The sequence below is a fragment of the Herpailurus yagouaroundi genome, unplaced genomic scaffold (genome assembly GCF_014898765.1).
Source record: "Herpailurus yagouaroundi ecotype Mexico unplaced genomic scaffold, PumYag 483, whole genome shotgun sequence".
Classification (NCBI taxonomy): domain Eukaryota; kingdom Metazoa; phylum Chordata; class Mammalia; order Carnivora; family Felidae; genus Herpailurus; species Herpailurus yagouaroundi.
Genome location: NW_024412700.1, coordinates 861,178 through 880,768, shown reverse-complemented (window position 1 = coordinate 880,768; position 19,591 = coordinate 861,178). Strand labels below are relative to the sequence as shown.

Genomic DNA, 19,591 nt, shown 5'->3' with positions numbered 1-19,591 from the left:
TTTCTTCACCCTGCGTCAGGTGCCTGGGCTGGTTGGTGGCTCTTTCTCCGTGCCGCCTGTCCACCTGGCTGGCTCGAGCTTCCCCACGGCAGGGTGGTCTCCGGGCAGTTGGATTTTTAACAGCTGGTTTCCCCCAGGGCGGATTCCAGGGGATCCAGAGATAAACCACCGGGCTTCTTATCACGTGATCCTGTGGCTGTGTCTCTGTTGATCACAACAGCCCAAGGTCAAGGGAGGGAAGGATGTGGACTCAGCTTCTTGGTGGGGGCGGCGTGTGTGTGCAGGGAGGGAAGCCGTGCACGGAGGCCCTCTTAGGGGCAGACTGCCACACCGCCAAGACGCAGACCGTGGGCCCGGCCCCTCATCCGCAGCCTGCTCCCTTCAACTTGGGCCACGGTGAGGAGGTCACATCACGGCCGGTTGGATATACTCCCCATAAGGCAAGTTTCCCAGAACACCGGTTCTATTCCATTTCTTTATTTTTTTATTTAATTTTATTTTTTGTTAACATTTATTTATTTTTGAGAGAGAGAGAGAGAGAGAGAGAGAGAGAGAGAGAGAGACAGAGTATGAGCAGGAGAGGGGCAGAGAGAGAGAGAGAGAAAGGGAGACACAGAATCCGAAGCAGGCTCCGGGCTCGGAGCTGTCAGCACAGAGCCCGACGCGGGGCTCGAACTCACGAACCGTGAGATCATGGCCCGAGCCGAAGCCGGACGCTTATCCAGCTGAGCCACCCCGGGCGCCCCTCTATTCCGTTTTATTAACAACGACAACAAAGCCTGTTTGGACTGTGTGGATTTCAGGACCCTGCAGTTGGAGAAAAGCTGTCCCACATTTTACTAACCCAAGCACCAACTCCAGTGGATGCCACACCAAAGGTTAAAGCAAACGGTTGAAACAGGAGGGGACACAGATGACATTTCTCAAGGGTCCAGCAAAAGCTGAGGTTGGATGGGGTGCCTGGGTGGGTCAGTCAGTTAAGCATCCAACTCTTGATCTGGGCTCATGATCCCGTGGTTGTGAGATCGAGCCCCGTTTCCGGCTCTGTGCTGGGCCTGGAACCCTCTTAAGATTGTCCCTCTCCTTCTGCCCCTCTCCCCTGCTCGCACATACACATACTCTCTCTCTGCCTCAAAAAAATAAACGAATAAATAAATAATGACATACACATCTGAAATTTGACAGTGTCATCTGTTGGTGAGGCTAGGAAGGAAGCAGACCCCCCCTCCTCTGCCATAGTCAGGAGGGCAGCACGGCCCGGTCCTGAGGAGGACGGGTCGCGGTATTGCCCAGAAATCACACGCCAATGGCACTTTGAGCAGTCACACTTCTGGGAACGTATCCTAGAAACATGAAGACTGCGCAAAGTTCCCGTGACCGCCTTGTCGTCGTGGCCAAAGATCAGAAACTCTCACTGCCACGGGGGCTGCTGCAGCTAGAACATTCCATCCAAAGGAGTGTGCCCCGGATACCGGAAAAATCTCTGTGCTCAAAGTGATTCCTTTGGGGGTGCATCATGGATGGGGCCAAGGGTAGATGCCCAACTTTTCCTGATGCATCGTTCCGACTTCATGAGCCACACTTGAGTACTTTTAAACTCATTAAGTTTATGTGTTTTGGGGAGAGAGAGAAAGAGTGTGAGTGGGGGGAGGGGCAGAGAGAGAGAGGGAGAGAGAGAATCCCAAGCAGGCTCCTCCCTGTCCTCACAAAGCCCAGCTTGGGGCTCTGTCCCACAAACCGTGAGCTCATGACCTGAGCCCAGGGCAAGAGCTGGATGGATGCTCAACCAGCTGAGCCACCCAAACGCCCCTAAATCATCATCGTGTGTAGGACTTGAGTCACGTGTCCACCAAAGATGGCTGTGCTCTGGCTAGTTGAGCAAAGGTTGGAGTGAGCCCCTGCGTGGCCGCGGAAGACCTTTGGAGGCGCTGACTACTGTGAGGAGGATAAGGCCCCAGGTAGAAAAGCATGAGCCAGGTGACGCTGTTGAGGAAAATTTGATTTTTAATATCATCACCAGAAAAATTAACCAACCTCCAGGAGCAGAAAGCAATCTATTTGGACACGGATCAACCTACATTGGACTTAATGCTGTTTTCTGCGGTCTAATAGCAAATAGTCTTAGGGCGCCTGGGTGGCTCAATCCAGTAAGCGTCCAACTCTTGATTTTGGCTCAGGTCGTCACCTCACAGTCATGAGATTGAGCCCCGCGTTGGGCTCTGTGCTGGGCGTGAAGCCTGCTGGGGATTCTCTCTCTCTCCCTCTTTCTGCCTCTCCTCTGCTCGTGCTCTCTCTCTCTCTCAAAATAAATAAACGTTTTTTAAAAATAGCAAATAGTCTTTTTCAACGCATCTTAAACGTGACACAGGCTCGTATAGCCGCTGGCTTGCGGATGGCAGGGATCCCATTGTTGACTATGCATGCATCGTACAAAGGTTTTTTAAATTTACCCTTGAATACAGGGGATTTGAATTGTGAAGCCCGTACCCTAACGCAGGGTGGATTGGTTGGTCTCGTTTCTGGTGGTCTATACGCTGGTTTCTCGGCTATTCCCTGTGAATGGTGGCCTAGCAGCCAGCTCTGAGTCAGAAAGGACTCAACTGCTCCCAGGGAAAGGAAACAACTTGCCGGATTAGAATTTCCAAGCCTGTCTTTAGAAAGATGTCTTTATTTCCGATTTTTGCTCCAGACCTGTGTTTGCAGCACGCGTGGGACCGAGGTCAATATAAACTAATTTTGGAAAGGCTCTTCAGTTACCCGAACCCAGCCCAGGTTAAACAAATGTGTAACCCTCCGCTCTCCCCCCCCCCCCCAATAAAATTGTAATGTATGAAAAAAAAATCATTGCTAGGTTATAACCTTAAGAATTCAAGGTTCTGGTGACAGCGTGTAGGCCAGTTACCGGTGTCCTGGGCGCACTGAATGCCAGGCGAGGGGTACGGGAACTTCTGCCCCGGGCAGGGGGGACCCTGGAGGTTTCAGCCAGCAAGGCTCTCGTTCAGCGTTATTCCGTTCTCCAGGCTGGGCACACCGACCAGGGTGGACTACACCTTCTTGTTATCCTGTCTTTAAACCATGAAAACGGGGCAGTGGGCACCAGTGATGACAGCAGAGAGCGGCCCTGGCAGCCCCGGTTTCCCCTCTGCCTGTGGGGGTCCCCTTTCTGCTCCCTGGACCTCCCCGAGGATGAGCTGCTCTCCCAGATCACCCCCACGGCGGTCCCGGAAGCTCAAAGTCCACCCACTCTGGGCACGGGGACCTGGGGCGTGAGGCCCTGTGCTTGGCTAGTGGAGGGAGGCGCCCCCAGGGCCTCATAGATACAAAGGGCAGAGAGATACGTGGTCCAGAGGCTTCTAGGGCACACTGGTCGTGACCCCCAGTGAAAACAAGGGTCTGGCCTTGCTAAGGGACAGGCAATCCCAGGGGGTCCCCTGGCCTTTGGAGTATCCCTACACAACCCAGTCCAGAATCCCCTGTGCTTTTTCAACGAGAAATACAAGTCCCAAAGCATTCTAGCCGGGACCAGATGAGAAATTCGGAGGACATGCTCGGGACATGCTTCTTCTGAGCCCCATGCTGGCCCACGGGGAGGCACGGGTGGCCTGGGGACACATGCTGCACACGGGGACATCTCAGTGACCGGGTCCTCCGAGGAGATCATGGCTTTTAGCCCAATTCTTAGGATATGAAAAGCAGGCTTTTTTTTTTTTTCTCCCTTCCTTGAAAAAGCAAAGCCACAAACAACCCCGATGTTTACCTGACTCCCTGCCGTGGCAGCAGCTGATCTAAAAGTTTCTGCTGTTCTGGTGACTTTGGCCTCCCGTCCAGCATTTTTCTTCCCTCCCCTACTTACATAACAAGCCCCTCCAGAACAGAATGGGCTTGTTGGCAGCAAAAAACAAAAAAACAAAAAACCTAGCAAATTCCTTGTTTGGATTCGTTCGCGCTGTGGTCTGTGGCCTTGAGGCCCCGGCCAGGAACCATGAGTTTCTGGGTGCCCACTCGGTCTCCGGCCTGGTGCTGGGATTTGTCCATCCACTCCACACATTCTGAGGCTGCCTGGTGACTCGGGCTGGCACCTGCTTCCATCTGGAGCTAGAAGGCCCGAGACCTCACCCCTGGGTCCACACTGGCCGGCTCGGCCTAAGAGAGGGGACCTGGGCTCTCAGAACTTCCTGGCCCTCTTGCTGCCTAACCCCCTTATCTCATTTATTTTCTCTGCCTGGAGGCCTTAGACAAGATCCACTTGGCCCAGAGTCTGGGCATGTGCAGCGCACCTGCTCCCCTGCCTTCCGGAAGTCCTGAGAGCCGCGGACGTGGGGTGAGGTGACCGCGCTCCAGGCCCTGTCCGCTAGTGGAGTGATGCACGAGCCTCCCGGGGAGCTGCAGGCAGGCCCCTCAGCCAGATTGCAGGCTCCCTTCTGTCTCCCGTTACGGAGGGCAGAGGGCGGGTGGCCTGGCCCAGTGTGATGGGTGCTCGATTGGCCGTGGCGTTGAAGCCATCTCTAACCATTTCTCACTCCTGCCTTTTTTCTTTTTTCGTTAATAGACCCATTTTGAGCAGTTCTAGATTTACAGAACAGTTGTCCAGAAAGTACAGAGAACTCTCACACACCACCTTCCCCTCCCCACCGGCCGGTATCCCCCATTGTTAACAACTCGCATTAGAGGTACGTTTGTTACGATCGATGAGCCTTTATGAATACACGATTGTTAACTGAAGCCCAGAGGTGACCTTGGGTTCGCTGTTGGTGTGGTACGTTCCGTGGGTCTGGACACATGTCAGGCTGACCATGACAGTGTCAGCCAGAGCCGGACGCCCTAAAAATGCCCGGGGCTCTGCCTCTTCTCCCTCCCCCAACCCCATGCTGGCTCTGACTTCTTGGCGTTTGTCCTGGTGCCTCTGGAGCCGGACCCCAGGCCGGGCGGGGGCAGCCCAACCCAGGTGTGTCGAAAGGATCCCTTTCGTCACAGGGCTGGGGAAGGGAATGGCCTAGAACGGAACTGGGAGTCTTGGAGGGCCCTTGGAGGATCTCTGGAGTTTGAGCCTGCACACCTCCTATCCCATGAGGAAACTGAGGGCAATGTGGGTGTGAGTTTCCAGTTGGGGTGTGAGATGGGGTGTGAGTTTCCAGTTGACATAGTGGGTTGGGGGCCTGTCACAGAGGGGGCATAGGCCCAATCAGTGGCTTTTCTTCTTTTTTTTTTTTCCTGATTTTCTCATGTTGTTTTATTTTATTATTTTTTTTAATTTATTTTTTTATTTTGTTAAACGTATGTCCAAATTAGTTAGCATCTACTGCAACAATGATTTCAGGAGCGGCTCCCTTAGTGCCCCTCCCCCATTTAGCCCCTCCCCCCCTCGCACAGCCCCTCCGGTAACCCTCAGTTTGTTCTCCGTATTTATGAGTCTCTTCTGTTTTGTCCCCCTCCATGGTTTTATATTATTTTTGTGTCCCTTCCCTTATGTTCATCTTCTGTTTTGTCTCTTCAGGTCCGCATATGAGTGAAGTCGTATGATTTTTGTCTTTCTCTGACTAATTTCACTTCGCGTAATCCCCTCCAGTTCCATCCACGTCGTTGCAAATGGCAAGATTTCATTCTTTCTGATTGCCGAGTGATACTCCATTGTATATATAGACCACATCTTGTTTATCCATTCATCCATCGATGGACATTTGGGCTCTTTCCGTACTTTGGCTATTGTCGATAGTGCTGCTATAAACATGGGGGTGCATGTGTCCCTTCGAAACAGCACACCTGTATCCCTTGGATAAATGCCTAGTAGTGCGATTGCTGGGTCGTAGGGTAGTTCTGTTTTTAGTTTTTTGAGGAACCTCCACACTGTTTTCCAGAGTGGCTGCACCAGCTTGCATTCCCACCGATCAGCGGCTTTTTTAAAACATATTTTTAATGGTTTTTTTTTTTTTTGAGGAGGGGGGAGGAATAGAGAGAGGGAGAGAGAATCCCAAGCAGCCTCTGCATTGTCAGCACAGAGACCAACGTGGGGCTAGAACTCATGAACCTCATGATCATGACCTGAGCTGAATCAGCTGCTTAACTGACTGAGCCACTCAGGTCCCCCAGCTGCTTGCTTGCTTTCTTTTCTTCCTTCCTTCCTTCCTTCCTTCCTTCCTTCCTTCCTTCCTTCCTTCCTTCCTGACAGCAAGAGCTAAATTAGTAAACAGGACCAAAAACTTCACTTTAAAAAGAACTAGTTACTTGGCCATTTTGAGTGTCATTAACTCGCCCGGCGGGCACCTCTGGCCCAGATGGGGTCCCTGGCACCCTCCGTGGTCGTGAGCGGCGATGAGGGTGCGGTGTGCTCCCAATGCAGTCCTGTTCTGCCTCAAAACTCTGATTTCCCGCGTGGAGCTGTGGGGCCTGTGCCTGACGCGGCCCCCAGCAGGTGCGGCCCTGGAAGGAAGCGGAAGCGGGCAGATACCAGCTCCCCGCCCCGCTGGCCTCCACGTTGCTTCACCTGCTTTGGCAACTGGAGCCCCTCTGTGCGGAGCGCCCACCAGCCTTCAGTCAGCGGGACACCGAGGCTTCTGTGGCTCCGGAAGGTTCTTGGAGCAGCTGCTCACCCTGATGGCCGTGACACAGGTGTGGAGGGTTCCGGGAAGTAACAAATTCACACCACGCTGACGACCAACCAAGAAGCGCAGTTTGGAACAAGAGCTTTGGCGCCGGAGGAAAGATGCAGAAAGGCCAACACTGGAAAACGCCTCGTGCGTGGATCAGGACTGACGTTCACCGCGGGCCCAGGACGGCCAGGCCCACGCCCCAGGCTTGCCTCGCAACGGGACTCCGTGAGGTAGTTTTGTTGTCACCTTACGTAATAGAAACAGATGCTAGAAAGTCACCATCGGCTAAAAAGAGCGTAGTGTGACCGGAAGTTGCTAGAAGTTGCAATACCAGGATTTGGTTCGTGACTGTGCAAGGCGCCTTTGAGTCGAATCTCTCTGGGCGTCCATTACTCCCCCAGGGGCAGGAGGGGATTGATTGTTTTGGGAGATTTCTGAGAACTTTTCCAGCTGTAACATGCTCTCACTGCATGATTTCCCTGGATTTAGGTGTCAGGAGACCAGGGGGGCGTGCGCAGGCCTGGCCCACCCAGGGGGTGGGTATAGGTGCTGACAGAGACCACTCTGAGGGGGTCTCAGTGGGGGAGGGGGGTTGCTCCCGTTCTGAGTCTGGGGGTGGCAGGAGCCAGGCTGCCCATGCTGGGTCACAACAGCAGTGCCCACGGCTCACAGGGCAGGGGAGGGACGCACGGGGTTGGATAAGAGGGGAGGAGGGAAGGAGTTGCCCACCTCCCACGACAGTAGAGAGATGTGGTTCTCTGTCTCTTTACTCCGTGCCTGTTTCTGGGTGCAAAATACGAGGGGAGGTCCGAAGGCTCCGACCAGGACAGACGCGCATTTTATTCTAGGTCTGTGTGTGCGTCATCAAAAAGTTTATGAAACAATGAAAGGCACCCTTATTGTGTTCTAATTCACATTTTTGTGGTTGTGTAATCAACTAAGTCGGTTTTATGATCCACCGATGGGTTTGGACTATTCGTTTGAACACTAATCGTGGCCAGGGGGCGCCTGGGCGGCCCGGTCGGTGAAGCGTCCGACTTCGGCTCAGGTCATGATCTCACAGTTTGTGAGTTCGAGGCCCGCGTCGGGCTCTGTGCTGACCGCTCAGAGCCTGGAGCCTGTTTCAGATTCTGTGTCTCCCTCTCTCTGACCCTCCCCTGCTTGTGCGCGCGTACTCTCTCTCTCTGTCTCAGAAATAAACATTAAACAAAGAAAAAACTAGCAGCCAGGTGCTCCTAGAGCAGCCAGGAGGAACAAATGAAAGCAGCTCCCTTCATTATGCCTAGTGCAGGAAGCCCTTGAATTCTTTTTGCGTCCTTGGTGTTGGCTGCTTACTCTGAACTCCTTGTATTTTTCAGTCCGTCACCTGGTGGCCCGGAGCAGGGGGGCGGGCGGCACAGCACGCAGGATGGAGGGGAATCCTTGCGGGACCTGCAGAAAGGGGGAGGGCTCATTTGATACATAGTGTTATCGACATGGACGTTTCATACTCTGAAAATTCTGAGCCCCAAACCCTGCAGGTATCCGCTCAGCTCCTGGGCGGAGCCCCAGAGCCTCGCGGGGTAGGTGGTTGGGGGCAGAAATGAGGCCTCCCTGAGCCCTGATGCTCGTGCCAGATGCTCCTGCATAGGGCGTGTCTCAGAGCCAGCCAGCGGCACTGTGACCTTATGGAAATGTTCCCTGGGTGCCCAGTTCTACTCAGCTTTATGATGCCCCTCTTGAAGTTTGGACCAAACCCGCCTGAATCCACCTGCGGTGCCAAGCGCTGCTTGCGGGGGGCACCAGGCAGGGTGGGGGGCTCAGGTGTGACGGAGGGCCATTTGGGTCTGTGGGATGCACCCAGAAGCACCTCCGCTTTCCCTCGTGGTTGGTTTTTCTGCTCCAGGAAGGGGACGTCAGAGTGTGGGAGCCCCGTAATTATAGTTCCCTAGCTGGCCAGGCAGTGTGTGGCCCCCGCGGAGGGTTCAATGCCAAGGATAGCACAGTCTCGGTTGGTGGCTTGGCATTTCGTGTGTGAGTCAATAAAGCCTCTCCAGAAACCCAGACTTGGGCTTTTCAAACCCTATCTTAAGACTTGTCTCCGTAGAATAGTAAAATGTCAGGGCTGAAAACAGCGCTGGGATTGAGGGCTGTCCCTCCTGTCACAGATGGCTCCTGTGTTCAGTCTGCCCTTGCCTTCAGAAGGGCCCAGCGGTCCGAGGTAGCCCATCAGAACATCACTTCCTTTTCGTAAGATCTGGGTGTTTCCCGCACTCTGAGCTGTGATCAGTCATTTATACCTCAGTATGAATGAGCCTATGAGCGCCTTTTCCAGTATCCGTTTCGTTTGGGGGAAAGACAGACTCCCGTTCGAGTCTTGCTGCGTGCCTGGCACTGTGGAGGAATGAGTCACTCAGGTGAACGAGACGAGGTCCTTGCTGTCAACCGGCCGCCGGTGTGGGAGGGACCAGGGCAGCGTGAGCAGGTGCCTGGGGGAAATTCGCACGACGCTCACCCGGCTAGTGACGCAAGAGTGACTGCTTTCATTTCGCAGGTGAGGCGTGAACGGATGAGGCTATGCTGGGACAGCAGGGCTTTTCTGAGTCTGCTGCTCTCCTTCGCGTGTGGCACGTGTTCTTCAGGACAGTAAAAATAGGCCTGTTTGGGCTGTTTCCTGTTTTTCCACTCAACTCTGCTGGGATGGAAACCCTTTCCTATCTGTCTCTATCCCGCCTCCAGCTGTTTTCTTTGGGGATTTCTTGCGGCGAAGTGAAGGCTCAGCTGTGTGCACAGAGCCCCCCTTCCCCCGAGTGGCCCCCCTCCCCTTCCCAGAGGCAGCCAAGATAATATGTATGTTATAAGGGTATGTAATACACCCTTAATACACACATCTATGTTATATGCCCTTAATATGAGCGATTACAAATTAATACATGAGGTGCACGTAATACATAATGTAGATACGCACACACGCGCGCACACGCGCACACGAAGGGTTCTGCTTTAAGGACTTAGCTCATCTGTGGGGCTCTTGAGTCCTAAATCCACAGGGTGGGGTGACGGGTGGCACTTCAGGCAGGAGCTGGTGCTGAGGTCTTGGGGCAGAAGTCCTTCTAATTTTGAAAAGCTCAGCGTTTTTGGTTTTTTTGTTTGTTTGCTTTTTGAGAGAGTGAAAGAGAGAGAAGGTACATTAGTGCGTGCAAGTAAGGGGAGGGGCGGAGAGAGGGAGAGGGAGACTCCCAAAGCAGGCTCTGTGCTGTCGGCACAGAGCCTGATGCGGGGCTCGATCCCATGACCGTGAGATCGTGGCTTGAGCCGAAATCAAGAGCCGGACGCTTAGTCGACCGAGCCCCCCGGGCGCCCCTGGAAACCTCAGGTTTTGCTCTAAGGGCAAAACTGGGCGATTGGGTGAAACGCACCCACGTCAGGGAGGGTCATCTCAGACCGTAGATGCTCATCTACAAGGACCTTCACGGCAACACCTCCACTGGTGGTCGACTGAGGCACTGGAGCCTCTGGCCCGGCCAAAATGACAATAAAATTATGCACCGCAGATTCCGTGATGGCACTAGGTCGCAGAGCCCAGAGCTCCCCCTTCTGTGACATCTCCCACCTCCCATCGCCTGGCTTGGGCAGGAAATACCCCCCGTGGAGATATGGATTGTTCTGGATTGAGGCAGCAACCTGCCACCCAGGTGGTCCCTGTGGGTAGCCCCCCCCCCCCCCCATGGTAATGACCGAGCCTTCCTTCTGACCTGAGCCCACTCAGACCCCTGGAGCCTCCTCCCCACCCGCCCTCCCTCTTCCCTTCTTTTGGGAGGAGCTGGGGGCTCGGAGACAGCAAGAAACGGGGTTGATTCCAGTCCCTAATCCTCGGTGGTTAACAGAGAGAGGCTGGACTCAACCCGGCCTGGACATGTGTCTCTCAGGGGTCACTCTGGGGGCCCGAGTGAGGAGGGGCGGGGAGGGGACCCCGGGAATGTGGACCGGGGGCCCTCAGGCCTTCCAGAGCACCAGCCAGTTCCCTCTGCACGGCGTCTTCAGCCATAAGGACAGGCGCCCGCGGGGCCCTTCCGAGCTTCCGTGTAGCAATAGTCGAGCAAAGGCTGCTTACGAGGCAGGGCAAGGCCCAGCTGCCTCTTAAACAAGAGGAGACCAGGAGCAGCTGGCCCTTGGTAATCCCTCCCTCGAAGGGCTGCGCACGAGGTGTCTGTCACCCTGTCCTTCGTCGTGGGGAGGGGATCGGGCCTGCTCTCTCGTTACAAGGAGGGACAGCCAACGTCTGCAGAACCTTTGCAGCTTCGTTTCAGGCCGCGGTTGAGTGGAACATGACAGGCCACCTGGGCTTTCCAGGTTGACAGTTGACCTGGGACGCGGCGTGGGGGTGGGGGGTGGGGGTGTCCCGGTGATGCACCTGTGCCGTCCCCAGTCCCGAGGACAGGTGTGGCCCCCCGGCCAGTGGCCTCACCTGACAGAGTGAAGAACCGAGGCTCCTGGAGGCTAAAACGAGGGGGAGTTCTGGAGAGAAAACGGTTTCCCGGCTGGTGCTTCTGTCGTGCCAAAGAAGCCACCGGGCGAGGAACTGGGGACGGCTGCAGGACAGGGTAGTTCCTCAGCACGGGGCAGGGTCAGGCCGCCATACTCCTGCCCCTCCTGGGGCCCAGGGCTCCTTTCTTTGGAGAAAGGCCAGCTCAGCGCAGGGGCCCAAGTACTTTCCTTGGCACCGAGGCCCCGGGGCAGCGGGTGGGGGAGCCCAAGCCAGCTGTCGAATCAGTCGGGACCCCCAGGTGGGGGGCATGGGGCAGGCAGGGTGGCTGCAGGCGGGAAAAGGAGCGGTTTTCTTGTCTTTTTTACATCAGGAAGCCTCTCCAACTGCAGTCAGAAACCACGATGTCCTCTGTGGAAAATCAAGAATTCTGGAACTTCTCCGAGAGTTAAGTTTAGGCTTTGCCGAATTTGGCCCCTGGCCCTCCCCTGTTGCCGAGTTCCAGCGATTCAGGGCTTGTTCCTTATTTTTCGGAGAGTGGTTATATAACGTGAATGTTTTCCAAAGGCCCCAAGTGACCATGGCTCTGGTCGCCACCCCCCACATTGGTACCAAGAACTGCCCGTTGGGCGGCTTTGAGGGATGGCGCTAACCCAGGCCATCTGGAGACACCTCACTCGTGCCTCCCACCTGAGGTGCTTGCCAAGGCCCTCACCGCAAGGGGTGAACTTCAAGCCACAGCAGATGAGACACAGACGAGGCTAAATCACGTGAGCAGCAGCCCTTGGCGTGACGGGGACGAGGAGAGTCGGGGACACGGGCAGGGCAGGCGTGTTCCGTGTGGAACCTGAGTGACCGAGTACTGGTGATTCTGAGGGTGCCGCTCACAGCTTTCCTGGAATCGTGCCAAGCATCCATGAGGACGCGCCTGGCATTTGTGTCGATGACCCGGGTGCTTAAGATAGAGGGGCCTCAGAAACCAATGTAATAGGCAGAAGGTTAGCACTTAGGAGGCAGAGGAAAGTCACGTCAAGATAGAAAGAAGTGCTGCTGGCTCATCGCCACCTCCTCTCTGAGGCATCAACGGGGAGCCTGGCTGTGCCCTCGCCCCTCCACAGGTGCAGCCCATGTTCATGGACACCCTGCCCCCAAACCCGGAGTTTCTAAGGCAGGGGAGATGACTTAGAAGCCTGAGAATAGAAGAAAATTATGTTCGTGACGAAGCGTAGAAGGTGAGAGGGTACCTTTTACTTCTTTACGGGGTTCCTGATCCCAGGATGACATTTAGTTCAGCGATAAAAACCCAGACCGAGGGAGCTAAAAGGCATCTTCTGGAATTACCCGGTTAATCCCTCGTACTTGACAGATGAGAAGCTGAATGCAGACGTGTCTGAGATCCCCTCCCTCCCCACCGTCCAGAGCTGGGGCTGGAACTCAGCCTTCTGGCTCCTTCCTTGCACACGGGTCGTGTTCTTGCGTGCGGAGGGACGTGGGACCCGGCTGTGCCCATCACCAGCCCTTCCCAAGCCTGGGGTGGCTCCAGATGTCGCTGGTGCCCTGTGTACTCGGGTCTGCTCAGTGGGAGCGGAGAATGAAAACCGTCCTAGATGTGTTCCTTCCTCAGTAGGAATCAGCCTGCTGCTAATTGCACAGGAATGTCCTATTGTGACCCTGATATTTAAACCCCCTGGCCGGCCCTCAGGTGCAGGCCACGGGCCCCTGACATTGGCAGCCTTTCTGTTTGTCCTGTCTTTGTGCCTTCGTCAGGACTGTTCCTGGGGTATCCCAGCTGCATCAACAAAGGAGTTTTGTAAGACCAAAAGGTCAGAACCGCACCCGATCGATACGCACTTACCTCGTACCTACGCTCGAGGCTAAAATATGAGTAAGACAGCCCCTGTCCTTCAGGGATTCATAAGTCAGTTGGGCACGGTATAAAATCCATTATCTTCTGGGGTTCGGAATGCGTGGCAGGGGACTGGCCCCCAAACTATGCGAAGCGTAGGCATGCCGGCATGTGGAGCGATGGCACTGGGTGATGGGACGCCGCTCTTTCCGACATCAGCGTGAATTGCTTTTGATGAAGAGTAGGCCTTCAAGAGAAAGCATCATAAGCTGCCTTGGGGCTGAAGCGCTGAACCGTACAAACCCCCACTCCTCTTTCTTGTCCCCCGAGGTTCCGCTGTGCCAAGGATACTCAGTTTGCGTCTTCCCAGCCTCTGATACCGAGTTGGGTTTTGTTCGCGGAGCTGAGCCATCGCAAGGAGGTGGTGGGATTGAGTGGAAAGAGCTCTGAGCGGGAGTGCGTGGCCCCGGGGCTGCAGGGCCTGATTGCTACCATCCGCCTGTCTGGCTCAGGCAAGTGGCTTAACCTCTCTGACCCTCAGTATCGTCATCTGTGGACTGGGATGGTACCGCTTGCCTTCCCTACTTGTATGGGCCGCCCTAAGGACCAGAGAAAGGTTTAACAAGGACACACTAAGGGCAGATTAATAACAGCTCTGTTGCCGATACCTTTTTTGTGGTAGAATGTTGGCTTTTGCCTGAATTTCTGAAGAGGGTAGGGATGGGGCTGTGGGGGTTAAGTGAGCTATTTTTTTTTAATGGTTATATATTTTTGAGAGAGAGAGAGTATGAGCAGGCGAGGGGCAGAGAGGGGTGGTGGGGGGCGGGGACAGAGGAGCTATCAGCACAGAGCCTGATGCAGGGCTTGAATCCACGAACCATGAGATCGTGACCTGAGCTGAAGTCGGACACTTAACTAAGCCACCCCCACACCCCTAAATGAGCTACTTTAAAAAAAAATTTTTTTTAACATTTATTTATTTTTGAGACAGGGAGAGACAGAGCATGAACGGGGGGAGGGTCAGAGAGAGAGGGAGACACAGAATCCGAAGCAGGCTCCAGGCTCCGAGCTGTCGGCACAGAGCCCGACGCGGGGCTCGAACTCACGAACTGCGAGATGATGACCTGAGCCGAAGTCAGACGCTCAACCGACTGAGCCCCCCAGGCGCGCCTCCTAAATGAGCTACTTTTAAGGTCAGCTCACATCTCAGCGATTTTTCCAAACTTAGGTCTTTTCTCTTTTATCCTTATGCTTTCCTGACAGGCGACTTTATCAGCCCAAATCCTGAAAATTCACTTTCCCCAGAGACCCTGACAGTGGTCTCCAGAGCCTGCGGTCAAAGTCTAGGCTATAGCGTGCGCGGCTGATGATGATCCCAGAGTCTCTTGGCCGCAACCAGGTCTTAAATGTCTCCTAGCGCCTCGACATGGCCCAGCAAAGGGCCCACCTGGCACCGCGGGCGGCCTGACCGGCTGGCAGACCAGAAACGGAGGTTCAGGGACGGCGAGGAGAAGAGAAATCGGTGAGGAAAGGGTGAGGCTCTGGTGGGAATTTAAAATTTCAAAAGCCCGTAAACGGGAAGTTCCAGGAGCCTGAACCTTCTGGAATGTCAGCTGAGCTCGGAGGCCAGGCCTCCCGTTATTCCACCAGCTGATAGCCTTGTGGCCGCAGTTGCAGTTCGAGATTTTTGCCATGCCTGGTCTCCCAGGTGTGTGCTGTTTCTTGGGGAGCTCTGAGAGATGAGAGCCAAGATTAGCGTCATGGAATGTGGGGCGGAGGAACCTTCCAGCAAAGCCCGCCACTCATGCCAAGGGACTTCCCTGTAGGGATGCTTGACTGAGCAGACACACCGCAGCGGTCGGATGGCTTGAGACTTCCGTGAGCTCCCCCTGGTCAGAAATAGGGGCGGGGGACCCGCTGCGGCCCCTCCTGGCGGCCCCCTGTGGCCACGGGCCACCTGCAGCAGGAGCCAGCCCAGCATTCTGGTCTCTCCCCTTCCCAGACCATCTTAACGTGAGTCCTTTAGCCACTGGGGCCTCAGTCGCTAGAGCGTGATGGTTCCACAAGGAACAAATGAGTGTTTGTGCGAAGGCTTCCGCGTGTGGAGACCGCCGTACTGCACAAATGTTGGAGGGTAATGATTATTTGAAACTGGAGAGGAATGTACTCATTAAAACAGGAGATAAGCATCCCACACCGTGTTCCTGCTCACTTCCCAGGGAATTGCAGCCGCGTGGGGCCTGCTCGTGGGCACAGACCGCGTGGCCCCCCCGCCCCCCGCTGGCTGCCCAGGGGAGGGGGTGCTGATCCGAACGGTGCCGTGTGCCCGCTGCGCGCCGGGCAAGTGCAGGGCGGAGAGTGGGACTAGCTTTCCCCTTGCCCCTGATGAACGCAAAGCCTAGTTAGAGAAACAGACTCGTAAACGATCCTAATACGGCACGCCAAGTCCCGTCATATAGGTTAGGAGTTCACCGTGTGAACCAGGATTGGGGGTGGCGGGGGGGGGGGCGGAAAGACCAGTAAAGCCCAGAGCGGGTGAGGAGCTGGGGACATTTGGAGACTGGCAGCCAGCACTGGCCATTCACGCACGGCCCTGGGCCAGGCTCTGTGCTAGAGGCCAGCGCTGTCCTGGAGGGACTGGAGTGAAGCAGGGTCTGTTCTCCTGGGAGGGGGTGGACAGTGGCCAAAGAGCAGCCTCGAAGTGAGGTGTGTGAGGAGTTAAAGTGTGTGAGGAGGTGTGTGAGGACGGCGTTCCAGACCGCGTCCACAGACACGCGGCCGCGATTGGAAAAACCAGCCTGCCTGAGAACTTGCTGAAGGGAGACGGGGTTTTAAAAGCACATCAGAAACAAGGCTGCAGAGAAGCATATCAGAAACAAGGCTGCGGAGGTCGGCGGATCCACGGGGCCCGGTCTGCAGACTGCAGGGCCCGGACGAGGGCTCCTGACCGTGGCTCCTCCCGGCAGTCACCTGTGGCCCTCCGCCCGGGCTGCCGGCCCAATCACCGAGATGCCTGGACTGCACCATCGATGGATCAACTCCCTTCCACGGCAGGACCCAAGCTCCCCAAGTGCAACCAGGCCCGAGACCACGGAATTCAACACCAGGGAGGCTGAGTCTGGAATCTGCACGCGTAAGAGCTCATCAGCACGCGCTGGTCAACCAGGGGTGGGAGCCATTGCCGAGTCCCTGGGGTGCCAGGGGAGAGGCCGGCATAATGAGACCCACATTTTCAGGGATCACTCTTCAAGCAGAGGTTTGGAGATGGCCTGAGGGGGGTGGGGCTGAAGGTCTCAGAGAACAACTAGGCAGCCCCAGAGAGAGCTGGGGGAGGAGGGTACAGACCTGGACCCCAGCAGCAAGAAGGGTGGCGGGGACAGAATGGGTTACAAGATAGCCTGGGTACACAGGGGCGCCGGGGTGGCTCAGTTGGTTCGGCGTCTGACTTCGGCTCAGGTCATGACCTCACTGTTCACGGGTTCGAGCCCCGCGTCGGGCTCTGTGCTGACAGCTCGGAGCCTGGAGCCCGCTTCGGAGTCTGCGTCTCCCTCTCTCTCTGCCCCTCCCCTGCTTGCGCTCTGTTTCTCTCTCAAAAATAAATGGATGTTAGAAAAAAAAGAAGAAGAACAAAGTGAGATGTTTCACAGTTCCTGATCTCAAACTTACTACAGAGTCGTAGTCATTGAATCAACGTGGTACCAGCGCAAAGACAGACATGCGGCCCCCTGAGATAGAATACAAAGCCCAAAAGAAACCCTCACATGTGTGGCCAAGCTGAGATGTGTAGCAAAAGTGCCAACACCATTCAGTGGGAAAAGACCGTCTTTTCTTTCATTTTTTAAATGTTTACTTATTTTTGAGTGAGAGAAAGAGCGCACGCAGGGCAGGGGCGGAGAGAGCGGGGGACAGAGGATCCGAAGCGGGCTCTGGGCTGACAGCAGTGAGCCCGACGCAGGGCCCGGACTCATGAACCAGGAGATCATGACGTGAGCCGATGTCAGACCCTCAACTGACTGAGCCACCCGGATGCCCCTCTTTCTTTCTTTCTTTCTTTCTTTTTTTTTTTTGTTTATGTATTAATTTTTGGAGAAACAGAGAGAAACCATGAGAGGGGGAGGGGGAGCGAGAGAGGGAGAGGGAGAATCCCAAGCAGGCTCTGTGCTGTCGCTGCAGAGGCCGACTCAGGGCTCGATCCCACAAACGGTGAGACCAGGACCTGAGCTGAAATCAACCGGCTGAGCCACCCAGGGGCCCCAAAGGCAGTCTTTTGGATGCATGGTGCTGGGAACATGAATATACCCCTGGAAAACAAGGAAGGTGGGCCCTCACCTTAGACCATAGAGAAAATCTGACTCAGAACGGACCTCAGACCTCAGTGTAACAGCTACACCTAGAAAAGGCTTAGGAGACAACACAGGGGAAGAGACGCTCGACATTGGATTTGGCAGCAAAGTCTTCATCATGTCACCAAAGGCACATGCAACAAAGTAAAAACAGATAGATCGGATGACCTCAACGTTACGAGCTTCTGGGCATCAAAGGACCCGATCGCCAGGGTGCAAAGGCAACCTACAGGATGGGAGAAAATGTGCACAAAGCATCCATCCGACAGAAGGCTAGCGTCCAGAATGCATAAAGAACTCCCACCAATTCACCAGCAAACAACCTGGTTAATAAATGGCCAAAGGACTTCCTGAGCAGATATCTTTCCAAAGAAGAGGGAACACCCGTCTCCAAATACAGTCACGTTCTTAGGTTCTGGGAGTTAGAACTCCAACCCGCGGGTTTGGGGGAGGGGGGCGTGATTCAACACCTATGTTCACGGCAGCGTTTCTCCATAGCTACAAGGCACAAGCAACCCAAGGGTCCCCTGATGGTTGAACGGATAAGCAAAATGTGGCCCGTCCATACAATGGAGTGTTATTCACTTTTTAAACGTGTATTTATTTATTTTGAGAGCGAGAGGGAGTGTGCGTGCATGCGAGCAGGGGGAGGGGCGGAGAGAGAGGAGAGAGAGTACCCCACCGTCAGTGCAGACCCCGATGCGGGGATCGATCCCACGACCTCGAGATCACGATCTGAGCTGAAATCAGGAGTCGGACGCTCAATGGCCCGAGCCACCCAGGCACGCCTGTTATTCACCTTTAAAAGGAAAGAAACTCTGACACCGGCTACAACATCTGAAATAATCTAGTCACAGAAGCAGGACAAATACTGCATGATTCCACCTACGCGAGGTACCGGGGTAGTCAGAGTTATAGAGACACAGTGTAGGATGCTGGGTGCCAGGCGCTGGGGGAAGGGATGGGGAGTTGTCTCACGGGGACAGAGTTTCCCTTTTGCAAGATGAGAAGGGTCGGGGGACGGATGGTGGTGATGAGTGCGCGGTGTGAATGCACCTAACGCTCCCAAGCTCCCGCAAAGTGGTTAAGATCGTTAAGTCCTGTGTTATGTGTATGTTGCCACAGCAAAAAAGGGAAAAAAGAAAGGTTAAGGACACAGGCAAGTTCTCCTGCTGGACTTCCCACGTGGGGCTTCTTCCCGGGGTGTGAGGGCATCCATCAGGTGAGACCAGGGCAAGGAGGAGCAGGGCTGAGAGTGGAGGGATGCCGCGTGTGGGTCCCTGCCGCCCCTCTGTGCCACCGTGCCACCCCGTTTCACTGAGCACTGCGCCCCAGCCACCAGCCTGGCTCTCCCCGCCACCAGCCCCCATCATCTCTCCAGCAAGATGCGCGTCCTGGACCCCTTCCGTGAGCCCCACATTCTGTGTCCTGACACGAGGTCCTATCCCATCAGCCTTTCCCCGGGGTGCCGAGAGTCCTGCCCTCCACGGCCGTTTTCGTCCTGGGGCACTTTCCCTCCTGCCTCTAGCCCCAGCCTCTTCTCCTCACCCCTTCCCCGGGGTGGTGGGGGGCAGTGGCCTTCTGTTCTGGAAAGGAATGTGAGCATGTTCTCCTGCTGGACGTGCTTCTGGATCTCCCTCCCGATCTCAGAGGGAGCTGGCATGTGGTGCCCCGTCCTTTGTCTCCGCTTACATCCACACCCCTCCCTCCCTGGTGGTCCGTATTTACAGAGGACTTAGGAGGGGGTGGCGATGCACACACAGAGTCAGTGAGGCCCCTGGATGAGGCCGGGTGGGCACCCGAGGGCCGCTCCACTGACCACATGCTCTCTTTCCATCCTAGGACCTGAGTTCCTTTGCCATGCCTCTCCTGGACGGAGACCTGGAGAGCTCAGAAAAGCATGCTTCTCGTAAGGTAAGCCACCTTTCTCACAACATCTCACGGCTCACCTGGGATGCCACTGAGGTGGGACTCCCTCGGTGAGAGCCCAAGACAAACGTCCGCCTGCACATCCATCCGTGCTCCCACATGCACATCTACTGTGCTCCCACCCGCTCATCCACTTGTATTCCCACCTGCTCATCCATCGGTGCTCCCACCTGCACATCCACCTGTGCTCCCACCTGCACATCCACTGTGCTCCCACTTGTTCATCCACTTGTATTCCCACCTGCTCATCCATCAGTGCTCCCACCTGCTCATCCATCGGTGCTCCCACCTGTACACCCACCCATGCTCCCACCTGCACATCCGCTGTGCTCCCACCTGCTCATCCATTTGTATTCCTACCTGCTCATCCATCAGTGCTCCCACCTGCACATCCATCTGTGCTCCCACCTGCACATCCACT

At 55.3% G+C, this 19,591-nt stretch overlaps 1 protein-coding gene across 3 annotated transcripts in view; it reads left to right on the top strand.

Annotated features, from left to right (window-relative positions):
• Positions 1-19,591, top strand: part of PRKAG2 (protein kinase AMP-activated non-catalytic subunit gamma 2) — a 262,603-nt gene that overhangs the window by 54,430 nt on the left and 188,582 nt on the right. For all 3 annotated transcript variants that reach the window (XM_040464568.1, XM_040464567.1, XM_040464569.1), the window contains exon 2: positions 19,084-19,155. In XM_040464568.1, the coding sequence (XP_040320502.1) occupies positions 19,084-19,155 (72 nt within the window). The remainder of the gene's footprint in view (positions 1-19,083; positions 19,156-19,591) is intronic.